General features: G+C 45.6%; 2 protein-coding genes across 3 annotated transcripts in view; one reads left to right on the forward strand and one right to left on the reverse strand.

Annotated features, from left to right (window-relative positions):
* The window catches only part of Fbxo16 (F-box protein 16), a 56447-nt gene extending 39455 nt beyond the window's left edge, over positions 1-16992 (reverse strand). Inside the window, exons 1-5 of the mRNA XM_023714688.1 lie at positions 16830-16992; positions 16091-16190; positions 15715-15929; positions 10574-10709; positions 2403-2438 (exon numbers count right to left, since the gene is read on the reverse strand). Coding sequence (XP_023570456.1) covers positions 2403-2438; positions 10574-10672 — 135 coding nt within the window. The 5' untranslated portion in view covers positions 10673-10709; positions 15715-15929; positions 16091-16190; positions 16830-16992. The remainder of the gene's footprint in view (positions 1-2402; positions 2439-10573; positions 10710-15714; positions 15930-16090; positions 16191-16829) is intronic.
* A 2104-nt stretch (positions 16993-19096) lies between these two features.
* The window catches only part of Fzd3 (frizzled class receptor 3), an 89100-nt gene continuing 85911 nt past the window's right edge, over positions 19097-22285 (forward strand). Inside the window, exons 1-2 of one of the 2 annotated variants that reach the window (XM_023714697.1) lie at positions 19097-19250; positions 21757-21809. The gene's annotated coding sequence lies outside the window, so the exon portion shown is untranslated. The remainder of the gene's footprint in view (positions 19251-21756; positions 21810-22285) is intronic. The other variant, XM_004630699.2, reaches the window with a different exon arrangement.

The following is a 22285-nucleotide window of genomic DNA, read 5'->3' on the forward strand; positions in this document are numbered from 1 at the left end:
TAGAGGAACATGTTTAAGGCTAAGAGGTCCAGTCACAGGTAGCAAGCCACCAGCCAACTGCTTCAGGAAGACCACTCTCTTGCCTCTGTGAAGCCTGGTGAGGATGATCAAGATGGTGCCAGGAGTGATGCTGGCTCTAAGTGTCCTCTCATGCTGACTGAAGGGTTTCTCGCCGTGGCTCAAGAGCTTTCGGGGCACATCTTCACTAGGGTAGTATCTAGGCATTTTTCGAAGCTTAACCACCCGGGTACCTCTATTCTTGTCCCCACTGACTGGTTTTATGATCGTAGCAAGAACTTTCTCCTTCTTTTTCTTCTCAACCTCTGATTTAGCAGCTGTGTACTTTCTCTTGTACAAAGCCTTTCTGGAATACATAGCAGATCTGGAGTATCTACCAATTCCTCTAACCAGGACAGGATTTCAGCTGCAGTGGGACTGCCCCTTCTTGGACTTTTTTGCCTTCACCTTACCCTTTTTACCAGTACCACTGGAAGAAGCCTTGTTGGCTTAACGTTTCTTCTCTTTAGTGTCTGGTTTCTCAGTTTTTTACCCACCATCTTGCAAGATGGGAAAGAGAACTAAGCTTCCGCTCAAGTCCTCACTTCTACTGCGCTATCTCCCCGGCACAAGTCCTCATTTCTGATGAAGGATATTTGTATCATGTTTGGCAAAACCCATGAAGCTGTTACAGTTGTGCTATGGATGTTTAAGTGTGTATGGACAGGTGAACAGGGATAGCCAGAGGGTTGGTTGCTACACTAATCTCTGAGATCCAAACCCCTCATCTGTACTCCAGCACTTAGGAGTTGGAGCCCCACAAACACATCTGGCTTCCTGCTAAATGCCAGTGGGGAAGCTGGTCTTGGAGGGAAACTGATGAAGAAGAGATAGATGTACTCACCCTGATGATTCCAGGGTCTAGCTTTTTCCCAAAAAATCAAAGCTGTTGTACTTTCTCGGATATACTAGAATGAGCTGACTGTGATGTCAACTACTTCATTCTTTACAAGTTCAGGTCCTTTCAGGGTCCTGAAGTCCTCACTCTGAGCTCCTGAGGTACCAGTAAAGCTGGTAGCCCCCTCAGTGCTATCTCTTCACGGAACCCCACATTCCCTTCTTCTTTTTCTGTTTTCCAATATCTACTTAATCAGTCCTGATTAAATTCTGTCTGTTAAAATAATGTATGATTTCTGTTTTCCAGACTGAAACCTAACTGTGCATACGGAAAGTGTCAGTCCTGCAGAGCCTTGAGTCCAGCCTGAATCCTCAGGGCATCTCTGTGATAGAGCTACAGACTGAGTGTGTGTATTTCCTACCTAACTCAGATTCACACACGGAAGTCCTCACCTCCAGGGTGGTGGTGTTAGGAGGTAGGGGCTTTGGGGAGGTGACTGGCTCATGAGAGTAGAGCTCTTAAGAATGAGATCGGCACCCTTATAAAAGTGAGCCCCGGCCAGCAGCCCCTCCCTTCCTCGGTGCTACCTATGGTGATGGTAGCCATTTCCAATTGGCACCACGGCAGCCCTCAGACCCCTTGTGAAGCCCAAGATTGTCCAAAAGAGGACTAAGAAGTTCATCTGGCACCAGGCAGACCTCTATGTCCAAGTTAAGCACAACTGGCAGAAACCCAGAGGCATCGCCAGCAGGCTGTGGAGAAGGTAGAAGGGCCAGATCTCAATGCCCAGAATAGGTTATGGAAGTATCAGAAAGACAAAGCACATGCCGCCCAGCGGCCTCCGGAAGCTCCTGGTGCACACTGTTAGGGAGCTGCGGTGCTGCTGAGGTGCCACGCGTCTCACTGCACAGAGTTGCTCACAAAGTCTCCTCTACGAACTGCAAGGCCACTGTGGAAAGGGCAGCCCAGTTAGCCATCCAGATCCCCAACCCCAACATCAGGCTGCTCAGTGAAGAAAATGAGTAGATGGCCCGTGTGCGTGTTTATTTGTGCTTCAGTAAAACCACAAACTGAAGGGGGGGAGAAAGAAGCGAGCCCAGAGTACTCTCTTGCATTTTCTGCCTTAAAAGGCTGCCCATAGGGGGCTGGTGAGATGGCTCAGTGGTCTAAAGCACCTACTTAGAACAAGCTTAGCAAAGCACAGGGACCGCGGTTCAATCCCCCAGCACCACATGCCAGCCAGCCAGCCCCGTGGTGGGCTGAGCTGGCCACACACACACACACACACACACACACAAATAAATAAATAAAATTAAAAAAAAAAAAGGCTGCCCATCAACGGGACACTGAACCCTCCAGAAAACTTCATCCAGGACTTCTCAGCCCTCAGAACTGTGAGAGATAAATGCTAATTGTTTCCCAACCACTTGGTCCATGGTTCTTATTGTAACAGCCTAAAATGGATAATATAATGCAGACATAGGTCTCAAATATTTTAAACACTTACCCATTTTCCAAGCAGAGCTCTTCTTTCTTCAAATACCTGCAGTAAGAAAATGAGTGATTTCATATATTATGGTTCATAATATCTATTGTCAAGCATAACATCATTAAAAATCAGTAAATTTACCGTATCAATTAAATACGAAGACACAGGTCTCATTCCTGAGAGAAAAGTTATTTCTCAGTACAAGTTCTCTAATTTCTGTCTATTTCTATCTGACTCTGCCTGCGTCTCTTTTTCTCTCCCTCCCTCTTCAGTTTCTCCATGTAGATAATATAAGCCATAAGACCATGAGATAGGAAGTAATGGGATGTACAAGGAATATAAAAAATGAATTTTAAAGTTTGAAAAGAGATGAAAAACTAACTAGAAAAAGAAAAACCCAGGAAAATGGAGTCCCCCTCTAAAATGTCTATAATAATGATGTGAGAATTCATACAATTTAGGAGCGAATGGTTCTGCTGCTGTATCTCAGTGTACACACATCTAAATGGGTGTCCAAGTGCTTCTACGTTTGGAGGATTAGTAATCTGTGTGAGCCTCTGGGCTGGAGATTGAGGTGTGAGCTGTGTGGGTTTATTCCAACAGACTACTCAGGACAGGAGCTGTGCACCACTGATCGTGAAATTTCCAGAGCAGAGTGCTCGACATTGTACCATGTTAGAAGTACCTGTTCGTCCAACTGGGTGAGGTCATGGAGACAAACATCCTCATGAGTGCAGAAGCACAGCGGAGATGGGTTGGTGTTGGCGAATAGGTGTTTTTCTGAGCATGAGCGCACAAACAAGTGAGAAAGGGAAAAATGAACGTGGGTCTATTTGGCAGAGGAAGAGTTCTGAAGAGAGTAATGAACATATGTGATGTCTCTCTCGCTCCAACACACGCCCCTCTGCCAGCTTTCAAGTGGGGGAAGACTGACGCTTCTCCCCTCCTCTTGGCGCTCCTAAACTCCCCAGTTCTGCAGGAACACTGCGGCGTGGAGAGGCGGCTCGGGCCTATTTCTTCCCTTTTTGTGGAGGAGGATGAGGAGCTGGCTTTCTGCTTCCAGCAGAGCACACTTTTTTTTTTCCCTCTTTCCTTTTCAGGCTCAAAGTCTGAATGCCAAGAACATACAAAACGGGAACTAAAAAACTGCTGTACACACTGCCCCTGTACCAGCGAGAGGCGGGTTTGTTCCTGCCCAGGAAAGCTCATCCCTTACAGCATTAGAGAAGAGGACCCTCCTCGCCTGTGCTACCTGGTACCAGATCCCTCAGATCATGGCAATAGATAAGACATCCACGTGACAAGAGAAGAGTAGCTACGGAACACAGGAAAACAAAAACAAAACAAAACAAAAAACCCCTGGGTTAGAATATAACAGGAGCTTAAAAACTACAGTAAACTGGGCCGGCCAAATAGCTCAGTGGGTTAAAGCACCTGCTTAGGCAGACACAGAGGCCAGGGTTTGATCCCTGGAGCGCCTGAGATGGCAATTGAGACTGGGTGTGGTGGCGCATGCCTGGAATCCCAGCTCTTGGGAGGCTGAAAACAAGTGGATCACTATGAGTCCAATCCATGTAGTGAGACCCTGTAGACCCTTGTACACCCTTACTAAAATACAAAAACAAAACAAAACAAAAAACCCTACAGTAAACTTTTCTCAAAAAATTTAAACTCATTACAGCAAAAGACACATTGCTGTGAACAGTGGGATGTGTGTCTGAAGGGGATTATTTTTGCTATTTTGAGAGGATTAATGCCAATATGTCTTCTACTCTAGGCAATATTTTATTTAAATATTCACTTTATTTTTTTACTCATCCCTCAATAAGCAACCATTTACAGCAATTTTTGGTCAAATAAAAACGTGACCATGGGCTGGGGAGATAGCTCAGTGGTCTAAGTGCCTGCCTGGCAATTGCAAGGACTCAAGTTCGATCCCTGGTACCACATGCTGTGCCAGCCCCAGAACCCTGGGTGTGCCGTGCCAACCACTGAAACCGGGTATGGTGGCGCATGCCTGTAATCCCAGCATTGTGGAGGCTGAGACAGGAGGATCTCTACAAACCCAAACTGCATAGCAAGATCCTATGTCAAAGAAAAAGAAAGAAAGGAAAGAAAGAGAGAGAGAGAAAGAAAGAAAGAAAAAATGACCATTTGTCCTTATTCACTTTATACACGGGATCTGGCACCGTGTGACTTCCGTCAAAGTCAAAATGACCAGGAAAGGGAAACAATTTGAGTCAGTTGAGAACGTGGGGCAGCCAGGACAGGGCAACTGAAGGCACTCGCAACAGATGCCTCCAGAGCTGCTTCAGAAAGTGGCAAGAACGATGAGGTAAGTGTGTTCGAAGCGAGGGGGAGGCCCTTGAGGGGGATTCATGACGATGTGGCTTTTATTAAACTTTAAAAAATTAAACACTCACCTCATGTTTTGAACACATGTTGTGTGGCCTGAGCTCTTTTTCTCTGTGAGGCACCTACCAGCCCCCCGGGCCGCGGCTGGCGTCAGTGTGCACAAGCGCTGCGCCCCTCCTCGCCCCTACTCCTCAGCGCCACGCTCCTCGCCCGGGCTGCCCAGGTCTCGCATTTGCTCTCGAGTGGGCTCTGTCAATTTGATCTCCCCAAGGAGATGACAACCCCTTCCTCCTACCTGCGCCCCAGAACCGGCAAAGACAGCTTCTCAGCAGGCCTCCACAGACACTGCTGACTGAATAACAACCACAACAAAGCTCCAGAAGGCCCAGACCTCAGAGCTAAAAGAAATCCTAAGATCTTTTTGTTCAGTTCCCTTATTTTAAAGGGGTCAAACAGAAGCCCAAAGAGATCCTATTTATAGATTAAAAAAAAAAAAAAAAAAATCACAGGTTTCCAAACTATCTGTTCAGCTCAGTTCTGCCCTTGGTTCCTTATCGAATCTTGGTCTTCGCCACCCTGACTTCCAGCCTTCCAGTGTTCATTGGTTTGCGGTTCTGGGGATAGAACCCAGGTCTTACAAGTGCTAGGTAGGCCTTTACCACTGAACTATGCACCCATTCCCAGCCTTATATTCCTGATGAGCCATTGCTCATGCTTTGGCCTGGATTGGGAAGAAAATTATGTCCTGAGACCCCAACTGGGCTTTCAGAAGGAGGCTGGGATTGCACTCTCATAACACCCATCGGTGGTGGTGTGGTTTATTGGAAATAGGACACTGACTTGGAGGGAAAAGACAGTTCTCAAACAGGATGCAGGAGGGGGAAGGGGGCAGTGCCACGCAGGCTAAAGCAAAGACAGCATCTAAGCAGGGATCAGGCAAATTCAGTTGTTCATCAGAAGGCACCTACTCCCGAATAGAAACTGCTGGCAGTAAAGGACAGACAAGACTTGAAGTCAGGAGACCTCAGATTGGGTTCTGACTCTGCCTATGAAAGAAAATAAAATGTGGGCAAATCATTTCCCAGTCAGGTCCTCAATTTGACTGGTAGCCTTACATTTCCTGGCTTGCAGCGAATCTCCATTTGAACGATTTGCAATCAGATTCTTTCTTTTAAAGAGCTGGAAAAACAAAATGTCTATGCAAAATAGAAATATTAAAATGGATCTTCCCTTCTTGCAGAACGCTGCAGTTTGTTTATATCACAGTTTATCCACAGCCTGCTGTTAAGTCAAAATCCCACGGTTGTTATTTTTGTCTGTTGACACTGAAATTACATATTTCTCCATGTGACATCATTATAGTGCAGAAGGGGCTCCTAAATTATGACTGATTGCCTACAGGGTGCTTTTTCTCAGAACACCCTTTTAACACATACTGTACTAGATGTGGACTACACTCTGAAGGAAATGTGGCTCACTTGCTTTTAAAAAATTGTATATATTTAAAGTATACAATGTGATATTTTGGTATCCACATAGACAGTGTGATGATCACTAGAGTCAAGGAAACTATCCATCACTGTCTGTAGTAACCTTGCATGTGTGTGGGAAGGACTGCTTTTAATTACAACACCGGATGGCAAAGAGACGGATGGTTTAAAAACCTTCCTCCCCTCAAAATTTTCAGTGCCTGAATTACTTTGTCATCTACTGCATATCCCTATCCTGATTATTTTTTTTGTCTTAAAGATTCTAAATTTGAATCCAATCTCTCTGCTTAAAGCCTGCTGTGAAGTTAAAATTCTGTGACAGTTATTTTAGTCTAAGACAGTTATATATTTCACATGCTACTGCACAATAAAGACCAAATTCAAACCCAAAGCAAGACCTCACAATTACACTGACTAGTAGAGAGAATGCTCTGTTTTTCAGGTGAAGAAAAATCCCTGAAATCATCTCTGTGGATGCTTTCTAGCCAATGTGTCCTTGGGCATGTATTTTTAAACCCAGTTCATACAATTGCAATGTTACATGTGGAAAGGATGTCCAAGGTCACCTGATCTAAGCTGCTTATTTTATTTTATTTTTTAAAACTTTATTTATTACTATTTTCTTTTGTGGTCCTGGTTTCAGTGGCCAGCGTGGCATAGCACAGCACACCACATCCTGGATTCAGGGGCCAGCGCAGCATGTGGTACTGGGGATCAAACTCTGGTCCTTGTGCTTGCCAGGCAGGTGCTTAGACTGCTGAGCTATCTCCCCAGCCCTAAGCCGCCTATTTTAAAAGGAGGCTCGAACCTAGAGAGGGTCAGTGACTTACTCGATGAATGCAAGAAGTGTTTGGGACAGCTGATCTGAATCTGCAGTTCCCAGAGCTATTGCTCTTTGCTTGCTTTTATTTGTATTTACTTTTAAACTCTTAAAATTTGAAATATGAGCACACTTTAGAAAAAAAGAAATATAGAAAGGAAGGACGGAAGGAAGGAATGAAGGAAGAAAGAAGAAAGAAGAAAGAAAAGCTCTTCTAAAGCCTTCCCCCTCAGCCACCGACGGCCACCTAAGTCTGGGAGTGGTAATATTAATACTTTGGTGTGATTACATGCGAAGTCTAGGTGTGTGTCTGTGTACATTGACACACACGTGTGTATATACACATAGAAAGTTTTTTAAAAAATTATTTTACTCCAAACTAATCCTAACTAGGTTTTCTGGAATACGCAAGAGTCCTGAACAATAAAATAAAATTTTCTCTAGGTGCCATCATTAAGTGTGACAAAATCCCTCAAAGAACAAAAGTAAGAGAAGATAACGTTTTCCATATGGTACAAATTGTGCCCCAGAATTGAAGGATTTATTCCTGCACCTGTTGGGAAGCTTTTGGGTGGCAGTGACAAGCTAGAGAGAGAGGCCTGGGTCGAGATCAGCTCGGGGGTGGGGGGTGCAGCTGGCACCCACAGAAAGTGCAGTGTGCTTGCTGGACTGTAAGGTCAAGCCAGCTTTGAGGTGTCCCAAGGTCAAGGGAGACCTCCTAGAGACTGCATCACAGCACATCGGTTTCTTTTGTTCCCTACCCTCTCCTGCTGTGGGGGTGGTCGCACATGCTCATCTCAGAGCCTGCTTCATGGGGTTACAGGTGCAGCTCAGCACTACAGCATGCCCAGCACCACGCAAGCAAAATGAAGCAGAACAAAAAAGAAAGAAAGAAAGGAGTTTGCATTTCTAGTCATCCAACTTACAGCAGGCACTTGGGTATCTTGGGTATCCAGTTAAATGGACCAAGCCTCTTACTTTTTCAAGGAAATTTTCTGAAAATCAAGGCATCCAACAAAGGTGAATTTCAATTCAAGTCACTTTTTCACACGTGTGTGAAACCTTCACAATTCTATGGGAAAACAGATTTCAAAACGAAGGGGGCTGGGGCAAACAGAGCATCTGCTATGTAAACTGTTGAGAACAGGTGTCAGGAGATGATCATTGTGCTGAAGGAATGAGGTTTCGTAGACTGGTGTTCACAGCTATAGAAGAGGGCTGGTTTGTCTCCTCTTTCCTCATTCCCTTATCTTCTTCCTATTTTAGGTCTTCTCCATTTTATTTCGCACCATTCCAATGCCTGCCTCAGCTCCCTGGTCTTCCGGAAATTGCTCAAGTTCAGATCAGAGGAGTTGGAAGAGAAGCCAGGTTTGATGGCTCAGCTTTGCCAGGGGGATCAGCACATTTATTAGGGCTAGAGAAATGAAGGCTCATCTGTGGGTTAAGGAAGCAGGTGGGGCAGACCAGGCAATAGCCAGTAAAATGAGAATAGGAGTGGACTCTGGCTCTACCTCTTGTGCTCCAAGAGCCAAATCAGGCCCTGCACATAAAGGAGTGAGGATCTTTTAGCTTAAAGCCTTCTGAGACTGGATCTCACTCTGTAATTCAGGCTGACTATGCAGCCTAGGTTGGCCTTCAACTCATGATCCTCCTGCCTCAGTCTCCCAAGTGTTGAGATTGTAGGCGTGTGCCATCATGATAGGCTCACTCTAAAGGAGAGCACAGAGGAGAGACTGGAGTTGACTCTTGCAGGTGTGGTAGAGCAGGGTTCAGGGGACCCTGAGTGGCCTGGCTTGGGGCCTGAGGGGTAGTGGCACAGGAAGGTGGCACTAGGAAGCTGACTGCGGTCTAAGTACGAAAGGGACTCGTTGGAATTTCCCTATGCAGTGGGAAAAATGGGACTGGTATTTTAGAAAGATCACCCTGGATCTCAGGGAGCCAGAGCCAAAGGCAGTGAAACCAGGTAGGGTCACTGCAGGGTGTGTGGCAAGGGCTGCTGAGGGCCTGAGGTGAAACTGTGGAGCTGGCAGAGTGAGGATAAGTGAGACCCTAAATGAGAAGCCTGGAGGAAGACCCAGAGTGAGAAGCCTATGGATGTGCAGGAGAGAGCCGCAGGCAGATATTCCTGCATGGCCTCTCCAGTCCCGGAATGTCCTCAGGATCATGAGCCGGCACTCTGTGCCTGGGTGCACTGGGGCTGTTGCAGCCACGCTCACTGCTTACCTGACAGGCAGTGGGGTCCTGGGCTCACTCACCAGCTGCCATGCAACCCACTGTGTGCACAGCCTCTGTCTGGGCTGGGAGTCACGCCGGGCTTGACCAGCCAGGAGACATCATGCATCATGCTCAGCCTGGTTGCTGTGCTGAGAGTAAAGTCATGTGTCTCCGACCCCAGAATCTACAGCCTTTACTGTGAAACTGTACTGTGCTCAATTCCACACCTAAAGGCTAAAATATCAGCATACAAACCTGGGGAGAAATGAAATCCAAGACCCATCCAGAAGAAGGAAGATGGCCTGCCTGAGTAACTAGGTGCAACTGGTGTGGGCGAGCAAGGTGACAAGGTCAGTCTTAGGCACTATGTTGTCGCCAAGTAGGTGTGGTCCTGACACACGAGACCTGCTCGCAGGAGCTCACAAAGCCCTATGGAAATTCTGGCCCTTCTTGGAGTAGAAATAGCAAGCCCCAGAGTTTTGCCCACCTCACACTCCAGCAACCCACTGCACTCCTTTGTTTGGTTCTGCTAATGCTGTCCCAGAAGGCAGCCTGAAAAGAAACTTTTTTTTTTCCTGTATTTTAGGGCAGGGTCGACAGGTTGGGTGTTCAGGGTCTCACTACATAGATCGGATTCGTAGTGATTCTCCTGTGTTTAGCCTCCCAAGTGCTGGGATTATAGGCGGGTGCCAGCACGCCCAGTCTCAGTTGTCAGCTCAGCGAGCCCCGGCGATGGAGCGGGGCCGGCACTGCGCACCAGGGATCGAACCCCAGCTGCTGCTCTCTGCCTAAGCAGCTCTGTAGTTCTCTGAGCTATCAGGCCGGCCCCTGGAAATAAGCTTTTGAAGAGAACCAGAGTACTGCTGGTACTGTAAGTACTTGCTAGAAATTTACTCACTTTCTGTACTTAATGCATTTCTCGCACAACCTTTACACAATGACCTCAACTCTAGCCAGAAAACCTGTTTTTTGGAAACTCTTTGCAGCCCCAGCCCCAGGGGTCCCAGCAGTCCCACAGGAGAACTAGTAACAGAGAAGGAAGTAGGGTGGGAGACATGGGGAGTGACCAAGCTGGAAAGAACAAATCAAGGGCATTTTCATCTCTGTGTCTACTGCTGCTCTTGCCTACACTGCAGACACTCAATACAAGCTGTTTTAAATAAATAAAGAAATGCTTTTTTTTTTTTTTTTGGTCTTTTCTTCATCCATAACACAATTGTAGCAATTTTTGTTCTTATGTTGAGAAGCAAATTTTTACTATTTCTTTTTAAGGTATGGATCCAACTGATAAAATAGCTCTGGCCACTTACCTGGTCATTCAGAAGCTGATGGTTTAGTGGTGTCCACGTGCTCATCTTTGTCTGCATTTTGGGGCCATCTATGCTTTTTGGAGGGGCAAATGCCATCATGAAATAAGTGAGTGTTTTTCCATAAGAAGGACTACACCTAGAAGAAGAAAAGAATCGAGATATCTTTAGAGTGATATCTAAATAATAATCATTGTGTGATTTTTTTTTTTTTTTTTTTTTATTGTTGGGAGGGAATGGGTGGAAGAACATTTGTTTGGGGACATCTTATTTGTTGAGCACTTTGCATATGCTCAATCCAGTTTCATAAGCTGGTGCACTAGAGGATGTTAGCTCATTTTGCAGGTGGAAAAAATAAGACTCACTGAAGTTATGCATCCTGCCCAAGGTCATACACAGAGTAGGCAGTGGAGCTGGGACTCAGACAAGGTCAGCCTAACTCTGCTTTCATTAAATCATGGGGGGCAGGGATCCAGAACTGCCTCTAGCTAAGGACATACCTTACCATCTGGAAAGGGAAGTATTTTAAATTTAGAGTCATAATGCCACATAAAACACTTCTTTCCTCCCTACATGATAGTAACCCTCCTCCTCCCTCTTTACTTTCTGACATCTACATAATTTGAGTTCCAGCCTGATGCACAAAGTAGAATGGCACGAGGCACAAAGCCAAGGCTTTGGACATGGACTTGACTTGAGTTTTTGGGGGAGATTTTCTGGGTTTAGTTGTCTTGTATACAGTTTGCTTTCTTTGAATTAAAATACTTTAATTTACATGAGGTATCATTTTTCCTAATGATGTGGCATTTGCATTCGCATAGTTGGTTAATCAAGGTTTAGGGCTATCCGGGGGCTCATCTTCATCTATACATTGGTATTTTCTGTAGTCCCTCCCCTGCCACAAGGTGCTAATAAAGCCGAGAGTGGTGTAATCCCAGCTACTCAGGAGGCTGAGGCAGGAAGACTGCAAAAAGGATGCCAACTGAGCAAGACTTTTCTCAAAATAAAACAAAAAGGATCAGGGATGTAGCCTAGCATGGAGATGGTCCTGGGTTTGATCCCACATTAAAAAAAGTAAAAAAGAGGTGGTGACAAGACCGAGACCGCAGTGCTGCTGGCCCGTTGGCTTATCCTTATTTTATGGATAAAGTGGTCATTCTAGGTAGCATTGGCCCCCTGAGCAGACTGCCATGTTGTCCCTGCTACTTCATCCCCCAAAGCCTTCTGTCTTTTTGTTTTGTTTCGTGAGCCACCTATGTGGAGGACCACCTGGGCGACTCTCCTTAAAAGAGGAGCAATTGTCTCCATTTTGGCTGAGCCTAACCCCGTTTCCACGCACTGATATGTACAGAGCTGGCTAGGACGTTTCCTAATCTCTTCAATTGGCTTTAAGCAATGCATAGAGGTCTAGCCAGGTGCTGGTGGTAGTCTTGGAAGATGACGGGCACATTTCCCTGGAACTCCCACCTGCTGCTCCCTAGGGTGAGCCAGGCCGAGATGGGAGGAAGAGACAATGCTCCCCACTGCCAGCTGGGATTGAGCCTCAAGACAGAGGCTGTGACCTCCTGGGTCTTGAAAGATCACACATCAGAGCTGAAGCAAACTATTAGATGCTATCTCAATTGTGTAATGTGTGTAATATGTGTAATGCAGATTACTCTGTCAGCAGATCCTTCCTTTGCATATTACAGAAGTAAATGCAGGCCTCCTACCTGGCCCACCTCATGGCACTCACCTGTTCCTGCCGTTCTCACAGTCACTCATCCTCAAGTCACTCCTCTCTTCATGAATGAATAAAACTCGGGTTTGGCCCTGGGTGGAGAGCTTTGTTCCAGATAGCCAGTGTCATGGCTGGACTTAGGACCCCTCGGCTCCCCATAACTACAAATATGCCTTAGTGTCTCCATTCTCACCATGGGTTGTACTGGGTATGGTAGATTGGAATTAACTTGATGGGATTCCAATAATTTATCCATGAGATTACAAATATAAAATTCCCAAACCGAGAAGAGAACCAGAGAGGGCTCTGTATACATCTGAACTTCTTGCAACAAGTTGCCTTGTTTGATTCTGCTAGCTAGAATGATTTTCTGGTATTGCAACAAACTTTTATTGGGGGGGATTGCATTTAGGCCCTTGCACTTGCCATGGAAGTACTTATTCTACTGAGCCATCTCCTCAGCCCACAATTTTTTTTAAATTTTATCACATACAGGTTTAATCCTAGCTCTAACAGTGAGCTTGTAACTTTTTGCCTGTCATTCATCTCTCTGAGACCAGTGTGCTCATCTGTACAATAAGGATGTAGCCATCTACCTTCAACTGCTGCTGTTAAGATTAGAGGGGAAAAAAGGTCCTGCAGAGTGTCTGATGGCTGGGTGGTCTCAGTGCACGGGAACCTCCTGCAGCCTTTCTAAGAACTTGTCATTTCACAGAGCGCCTGGCACCTGTCCTTTGGAGGACCAGAACAGCATGTGTAAGGTGGGAAACACAGAAGGCAGGTGACAGTTCAGTGTGTACCTTGTTTCCACCTTCCCTGCCTCTGAACAGGGTATGCCCACACAGGTGGAGGTGACTGACAGCTGCTCCAAGAATGACCCAAGAGCAGCAGGCTCTGGACACGTTTTTTAAAATCACTGTTTTTCACCTCAGATGGGATTGTTCCCAAACACTACACCTGAGATCTCAGAGGCCCTCACTTGACATATGTTATCTCTCAGACTCAAGCTATGGCTGTAGATGGAGCTGATGTTCTTGCACCCTCACAGGTAGCAATAGTCAGTGCCTCTCTACTGTCACTTGCTGCCCCCACAGCATGGAACAAAGGGAGCTCAGGAGAGCCCTGGGGCTCTTCTCAGCCCTTAATGGCTATTTACCGAAGTCAATGAATTTGTAGTTTGCTTACAAAAAGTATGAGAGATGACTACAGCACAGGACTTCAATTGGCATCCACTGACAGATATGTTCAAGCAGTATGACCACTGAGTCTAAACTTGTCCAGTTAAAATTAGGTATTTCTTTTTGTTATTGTTATTTAGTTATGTTCTACCTTTCTTTTTAAGAGACTTATATTTTTTAAGAAGCCCTTGAAATATAATGAAAACTATGAATTTCCTCCTTAGAAAATTGCTCAGGAACATATCATTTTGTTTACTCCAGGTTAAAACCCCTACTGTAAGCGGAGAAACTCTCTACCCTTGGTTTGGGTTGGAAACGATCTCACCTATTCTAGGCACTGCATATGAATGAGGATGAAATATGTAGGCCTTGTCAGTGACACCGAAGGGTCTGCATTGAATGTTTTCTTTTCTCTTGGTTCCTCAGAGCTAGAAATTGCTTGGATTAGGCTGCTCAAAAGCAGCTAAAGGAAGATGTGGTTTCCAAGAGGTGAACCAGGCCAACAGCAGTACTGTTGACAATAGAGTCTGGCAGTTGGGGTGTGTGTGTGTGTGTGTGTGTGTGTGTGTGTGTGTGTGCCTTGTCTTTTGTCATTATTTCTGTGTGTGTGAGTGTGTATGAGCATGTATAAGATGTGGGACTGAACCTGGGGCCTTCACACTGAGCTACCTCTCTATTCCATATCCCCTCTATTTGAGAGAGGGTCTTTTTGCTAAGTCACTAAATTGTCCAGACTGGAACTTATGATTCTCCTGCCTCAGCTTCCCAGGGTTGTGGGACTACAAGTGTGCACCACCATGCCTAGCTTGTTATCTTTTCAATTTTTTTCTCTGCCCTTCACCCCAGATGACAGGTAGTATTCATATCTGCATGTGCACACGTTTACAGTATAGACTACCAGGTACCATTACATAACATGCACAAAAATTAATTGCCCCACTCTGTCAAAAGCCAAAGCAAACTGTCATACCCCTCCACAGACACATCTCACTATTGCTTTCTTGTGACGCCTTATAATGACTGCCCTTGAATGTTTCTTGGGATATAATGTAGAAAGAGGGCCCAGGGCTCTTGACCCTAGTATATGGTTCCAGTTCCCTGTTCAACAGCCAGGGGTGGTCCTCTGTGGTCACATACATATTTCCTGTCTGGTTTTCTAAGCCATTCTTCATGTCATCACTTTTTATTTATTTGTTGGTTGTTTTGGTGGTACTCGGGATTGAAGCCAGGCTGGGTTGAAGCCTGTGCTCTTCCTGCCTCAGCCTCCCAGTGTGCTGAGTGTGCTCCACCTTGCTCCACCACGCATTAACCATTACCCAACAACTTTACATTACCCAATGAAGATACACTTCTACCCTCATGGGGAAGCTCATTCATCAGAGAAGAGTATGTTTTGAAAGGCCAGTTGATGATGTCACCTCTCAACTTAAAAACTTTCAGGCTTGCTAATGCCTACAAAATCCAGACACCTTGGCTCGGAAGTCAGGGTTCACTAGGACTATACCTCAACCTCCTATCGCATCATCCCTTCCTCTTCATGCTCTGTCTTCATTCACTGGACACCTCAACACAGAGAACATGGCCCCAAAACTTGATACTTCCTTGCATATGTGGTTTTTCTGAACCTGGTGATCTGAATCCTAATCACAATAGTACATAACAGAAGCTTAATAAATATTTGTTAAATCAATGAAAAGAATGAATATAGCAGTGGAAGGGATAGCAGTGGAAGAATTAAAATATTAGGAACTGGGGTGATACTCAGGATTACCAGATTTTTATTTGGGGGATCACTGCAAGTTTTTTTTTTTTTTTTTTTTTCAGAACCAGGGATTGAACTCAGGCCCTGGCACTTGCCAGGCAAGCGCTTATTCTACTGAGCTATATCCCCAGCCCTAAGATTTTTACTTGGAATGTATAAATCAGAATAGGATTGAGTTTCTCTGCTAACACTTAATCCAGCCACCCTACATTAATTTCCTTAGACAAGGGAATCTCAGGAAATAGGATATGAGTAGATTTACATATGAATGCATCTTACATTCTACCAGTTAAAATCAAGGCAAGGACTATAATGCATTGCCAAGTGCTAGTGCTCAACAGGAATGCGATTGTTAGGTGTTAATTTTACAAGCTTGCAGCACTTGGCAATGGAACAGTAATCCCCGAATGCTGACAGGGCTTGAGGGAGGCCCGAGAGCTCTCCAAGACATCTCCATCTTTTTCATGCACCGCCATGCTCTCACCTCTCTTAGCAGGGCTCCTTCTTCAAGCCTCAAGTGCTGGGGTTGCCATAGCTGCACCAGGTCAGCTTTTTCAGTGCGTCCTTCCAGCCCCCACCTCCCAGTTTTCAGTAGTCCAATCACCATCTAGAAATCCTGTCGCTGGCATCCGGGGTCTCTTAGGCAACAATGTGTGGGCTCATGATTGGCCAGGGTGTTGAAGAGGGCTGGCTCCAAAACTGGGCACAGAGGTAAAACGAAAAGGTGTGGGCACCAAGTGAGGGAGAGAGGCCACAACATCCCCACTGCTAGCGACGAAGACACATCCAATCCTGAAATAACCAGCTTTGAAACCCTTCATTCAAGACAAGTGAGAGTTGTGTTCCACACCAGCTCTTACCTTTTGAGCATGTCCAGTAACATTGTTCTAGCATTCCGGAGCTCCCAAATGCAAACTCCACTTCGCCAGGTTTTAAGAGTGACCAAGAGGTAAAAGAACGCTGAAAGAGAATTTGAGAGTGGCTCAAAGGATGAATAGCACCTGCAGCAGGAAGTGGAAGGACAGGAGGAGATTGCTCCAAATACAATCGCAGAAGTGCTTCAGCACAATTACAATTGATTGGATTATGGAATTCAGACTGGGTGACAGGTACATCAGGAAATCAGCAGATGACATACCTTAATAAGAGTACTGTCACTCTAAATGTGGGGCTCTTAAAAATCTGGTCTAACTTAATTATCAAATTTACTGAGCACACAGTCTGTCATGAAGACCAAAATGAGAATATGGGGTGTGTGTGTGTGTGTGTGTGTGTGTGTGTGTGTGTGTGTCTAATAAAAAAACTAGGGCTGGAGAGATGGCTCAGTGGTCTAAAGCACCTACTTGAAGCAAGCTTGGCAAAGCACAGGGACCTGTGTGTGTGTGTGTGTGTGTGTGTCTAATAAAAAAACTAGAAAATTCAGTGTGTAATTAATGGAAGGCTTTACAGTCCTAACAGCTGTGATAGAGCTATAAGAATACAAGAAGTTCAAATTCCCAGAACCACGCTTTTTCAGTTAATGTACAGCAGTTCCACCCACAGCAGATGGCAAACAACAATAGCAACAAAATCCCCAAACAATAGCAACAACAAGCATACCAATTCTCCTTGCTATCTTTGTGTCCTAAAGTAATGTACTCTCCTTCAACTTAAGAAAATGTATAAACCTTGTGTTTCTGTTGCGTCTCCTACTTTTTAAATAGGCAGCATTTAAATCTCTTCAATTTGAATAGAAAAAGGAAAGTGGAGTCCATAGAGGTTGTCGCTGTCCCCAAGTTCACAAAGGATCAGGAGGTGGCCAAACTGAAATTAGAACCTAGGCTGTCTGAATTCCAGCCTAGTGGTTTTTCCACATGACCAGGTTGCATGGAAATGAATAAACAAAGCCTTTGGGGGTGTGAGGGGGCGGCCTAGGGAGCCATGTACATGTAATACTAAATTACCATGCATTACCAGTTAACATTTATGGTTTCAAAACGAGTTTATCCAGAAGGAGACCGGTTTTAGCAGTGTCAAGAGCCCTGAGCCTCTCTGTGAAGTTCCCGCTCATTAAAGACTCTCTATTGGTAAAAGAAAGCATAGACAGCATCTCACTTTAGGCTTGTGGGATTTGAGTATTTTTTTGTTTCTGATAAAAGGTCCCTTTTGTCTCTTGTCTGGACAGTATCTTGTGGACCTCCTCCAGTCCTGTAGCCCATCCATTTGACTATCATTCCCCAAAGGGGAGTGAGTCACCCTGTTCCCTGTGTGTTCACATTAGGCACCCAGATGTAGCTCAGTGTCTGTGACACTCGGTATTGTTTTCACATGCAACAACTGGAACATGAAGAAAAGCTTAGAGACTTTAATAAGAAACCCTTTGTATCTCTGTGGAGTTGTTTTTAATGCCAACTTTTGCGTCTGCATTCGTGTGTATTTGAGAGATACAGTAGAAGCCCCTTTTGTATACTTCTCAAATCTCACTCCCTACCCTGTAGGCTTAGGGCCTCATGTCATGAAATTAGTGTGTATTCTTCATGCTCATTTTCATGCTTTTATCATATATATATACATGAATAAACACATTGGGGAGGAAACAAAGCAGGCACACATGCCCTATCTGACATGTTCCTCTCAAAAAGACACCACTGGCTTTCTGGCTTCCCAGATACACTGATTTAGCCTACGGATCAATATTACTTAGAATTGCCCAGAATTACCCGGTACCGAAAAAAAAATTGCCCAGAATTAGTATAAGGATCAATATTACTTTTGTGACCTAAAATTTTGCCACAGGGTCTTGCTAGGTAGCCCAGGCAGACCTCAAACTCAAGATCCTCTTGCCTATGTCTCTGGTGGACTGGCATTAAAATTGTTCACTACCATATCCAAATAGGATCAATATTACTTTTAAAAAGTTACAGGATAAGCAAGTATTTATTAGGAAAATTATCATTTCAAATCTTATCATATTTGTTCACATAGCACACCTCTGATGTTTAAGCTCATGATTCTTTTAACAGTTAATATTTGAGAACCTGGTTTTTTTTTTTTTAAAACACTATGAAAATAAAAAAAATATAAAACACTATAGAATACTCGTAGAGGTTACCATCTTACCCGTTTTAAGTGGTCCATCAGTAATGTTAATTACATTCCTGTTGTGCAGTAAGATCAATATAATTAAGGCTTGTATGCTACCAACAGGACAGAACGATACTAATGTGAAAGGAGATGAAAAGAAGAAAGGCGAAGCCGTGTAGAAAAAGAAAAGCAGCCTTCTGAATGAATGCAGACTGGCTACGGAAAGCATTCATGGGTGTTTGGAAACTGAGGTTCTCTAATGTTCCTTTCAGTTCTCAAAACATTATGTCGAATAGGGGATGAGAAACCCTTCCCTAGGAGCAAAAGGTGGGACTCGCCACCAAAACCACAGGCTCCACCTGTTTAATAAGGTCTTGGCAAAGAGGATGTAAAGTATTCCCAGGCGAGTATTCTGTGCCTGTCTGCTGCCCTGCTTCAGCGTGGAGCGCTGCAACAGGCCAGGTGCGCGGCGTTGCCTGCACCAGTGACCGCAGCACCGGTGACCCTGGGTCCCGAGGTCGGCAAAAGGACTCTCAGAGCAGGTGCTAGGTCTTGCAGGCTGGGGAAATCGCGGGGAGCCCCGCCGTTACAACAGAGGAGAGAGACTGTTTTGCGAGGAGTGCCGAGCACATTTCAGTCTCAAGCTTCCAGAGGTAGGAATCCGCACGTCGTGGGTGAGGACGCTCAGAGCGTCAACCCCGGGCGCGAGCGTGAGAACAACGAGGGGCCCCAGCCCCGCGCCGCTCTAAGCGAGAGGCCCCACCGCGCGTGCGCGGCACGCCTGCGCAGTGCGTGCGCGCGCACTTGCTCCAGAGGCCGCGCGCCTCGGCGCTCGCGCAAGCTCGCGGTGGCTCAGAGGCGCGCACCGGCGGAGATCGCGGCTCCGGGTACCTCAGGGACCAGTGGCCGCGAGTGGCCGGCGCTGCGGCCCCGGGAAGCCCGGCGCCCAGCTTTGAGGTGAGCCCCGCGGAGCCAGGTGGGCTGGAAGGGGAGCGGCGAGTGTGGAGCCTGAGGAGGCGCAGCGGCGCTTGCCTGTGCTCCGCCTAACCCCGCAAAGAGGAGCCTCCAGCAGCCCGGCACCTCCTCCTCGGGGATCGTTCTTTCCCGTCGCGGCCAAAACAAAAGCCTTGGGCGCCGGGCCGGGCTGGGGGTCGGGGCGGCTCTCGGGAGCCGGCCGGGCTCGCGGTGGGCTGCAGGGTCGGCGGCGACGCCGAGTTTGGGACTGGGAGTGGAGGTGGGGGAGATGCCCGGGAGATGGTTCGCCCGGTGCGTCCCGCCCGCGCCGGGCAACCTGTGCGAGTGTGGACGCGGCGGGCTCTGACCCGCGGCCCGACCCGCGCCGGGACCCGAGCGCGCCCGGCCGAGCCCTTGCGGGGGCGTGGGTGCGAGGACAATGCGCCCCGCGCCCGCGCCGCCGGCCACCGACTAGGACGCGCGGGGACGGCGCCCCCCATTCGGGCGCGGGTCAGCATCGCGCCGACCTTCTCTGCCCGGTGCCTGAAAGTTGTCTCTTACGGCCCGTCAGTTTGCAAAGTCGGTGGCTCCTTCCGCGGTGCCTTCCCGGCCGGCCGCCTCCGCCGGGCTGGGGATGTGGGTCCTGCGGCGGGACCCCGAGTGCACGGCCTCTGCGATAAAGGCGCCGCGATCGCGAGCAGTGTTGAGGAGTCTTGGGTCATTTCAAGAAAAGTAAACAACATCCCAGAGGCTTTTTGTATTTTAGGAGTCTTGGAGTTAGATGCCTCCGCCGGTATGAGAAAGAGGGCTTTTAAATTTTATTTATTTATTTATTTATTTAAGGGGCTGGTCGCATGGGATAAAAGCACATGCTATTAATTTAGGCAGAGGAGTAGAGTTTAAAGTTAGAAAAAAAAATTATGAAAGAGATCTGCCTACCCCCCCCCAACACCCCAAGGAAAAATGAGGATTGACTTTTGGTTTGCTTCTGAATTTAGGCAGTAGAGCAGACCACCGGCAAAAATCTTATGTTAGTACAATGCCGTTTTAAGAGACCTGGAATGTTTGTTAGTGGGAATTAAGTTACTTTGCAAAGCCAATACATAAGGCTCAAGGAAACAAAGACTTGACTGACACTGAGGATATTAAGGCCCTCCTTAGCCGCCTTTTAGCTCTTAGTGGTATGCTGGGTGCGTTGTAGGCTGAAAAAGAAATAGATAAACCCTTAGTTCTGCTGTTAAGAAGCAGGTACTTCTAAAGATAATGCTTTTCATCATTGCTTTTAAACAAATCAATATCGTTTTCCTTCAGGAAACAAGAAACATCTACTTGAACTACCAAACCACAACATAAATGTAAAACTATTCAGAGTTGGGGAATCTAGGAAGCTAATGTAAAAATTTGACTGGGTGAGCTTAGGAAGATAGAATTGAAGATAAAATATAACTTTATGCAGCCCTTGCCATATTGCTCTATATTTAGTGTTTCTCTCAGCCCCTAAATGCTTGAAACCGTTAGGACAGTTAAGTTATTGAGAGAGCCTACCATTCTACCCTCCTTAACCCTTTCCTTTTACTCTCACCCATCCACTTGTAATCTTTATCTCCATCTTGCTTCTAAATCTGTAACACTGTCTTTAATAAAAGGATGTGAAATCCCAGCCTCTCAGAGGCTGAGGCAGGAGGATCACAAATTCCAGCCCAGTTTGGGTAGCTTTGAGACTTAAGGCCTTGGGGGGTGTGGCTCAGTGAGAAGATCCTGGGTTCAGACCCCAGGATCCCCCCTCCCCCCAAGAAAAAAAAAAGAAAAAGAAAAGGACTGTGTGGGCTGTCTGTTAGGTACTTCAGTTCTTTTTTGAGCTTTATTATTATGCTTTTCACAGTTAAGTGAATTTTTCTTGCGAGTTTCATGATTGAGATATTTGAAGTAGAAATGGTTGAGAAGAGTTTTATAGCAGAGTACACATTCTTTCTTTGCATATTACAATGTGAAAGCTTTATCACTGGGGAAGGAAAGAGGAGTTTTTGCTCACAATACATTGCCTGTTTCCCACTAGACCTCCAGAAAAAATATCTACCCAACTTTTATTTCTTGTTAGTTTGTTAGTAAAGTGTAAGATTTTATACTCAAAACTTCTTAGCATGTTAGTTTATTGATATCAAACTACTATTGACTTTATTTTCTTTAGGAGACAGTGGTTCTTAATGCAAGTTTACCTTTATTCACAAGAATGGCGTTGGCCTCAAGTCTTTCCTTAAGGCCAAACTCTAAAATTAGCGTGCTTAAGGCTGAAGTGGTGCACAAAAGAAGACCAAAAAGACAAAGAGCAGTACCTTGGAAAATTCATACTGAAGAAATTATTACATATAGATTGTGAGGAAATGTGTTCCAAGGTCTTGAAAGAAAATAAGGTTTTTTGTAAAGCTAAGAATAAATGCTTTTCACTAGTTAGGAAAGAAAGAGTTTTAATTATTGTGTTAAAAATGAATTTTGTCTCTTGGCTTTCCAGTTCATCATGCTGAGAACTGTTGACAGTTTGATGGCTCCAAGGATGCATTGCAAGTGAGCTTAAGCAGATTCTGGTTCCCAAATTTTATCTCACTGAAATAATTCTGTAGTCAAGGAATCCAAATCATACAACCTTCCTAAGGGGAGGAAAACTCAGGGACTTGATATTTTCTGGTGAAAATGTGGAAAATTTTCTGTAAAAACATTTTAATTGGAAAGGAAAGCAGCTGGAATTTCTTTTTCTTTTTTTAAAAATCTTATCCTTTATTTAATGACTTGCTAACTCTTGGCAAGATCTTTGCGGTTCAGAACCTTGTCTACATCCTACAGGTGTGGAACTGAGCTTTTCCTTTGGTGACCCTACCTTAGGAAAAATGCCATACTTGCGTGGTCCTGATGAGAAGTAGCTATTCCATGTTATTGAAGAGTGATTTGGAATATGGATCAGAAGCTTTAACGAGTACGCATACCGTTTGATTCAGCTGATTTATTTTGTGTTGAAAAACCAAGTTTTCTTTTTTTTTTTTTTT

Source organism: Octodon degus, unplaced genomic scaffold (genome assembly GCF_000260255.1).
Source record: "Octodon degus isolate 3935 unplaced genomic scaffold, OctDeg1.0 scaffold00036, whole genome shotgun sequence".
NCBI classification, from domain to species: Eukaryota; Metazoa; Chordata; class Mammalia; order Rodentia; family Octodontidae; genus Octodon; species Octodon degus.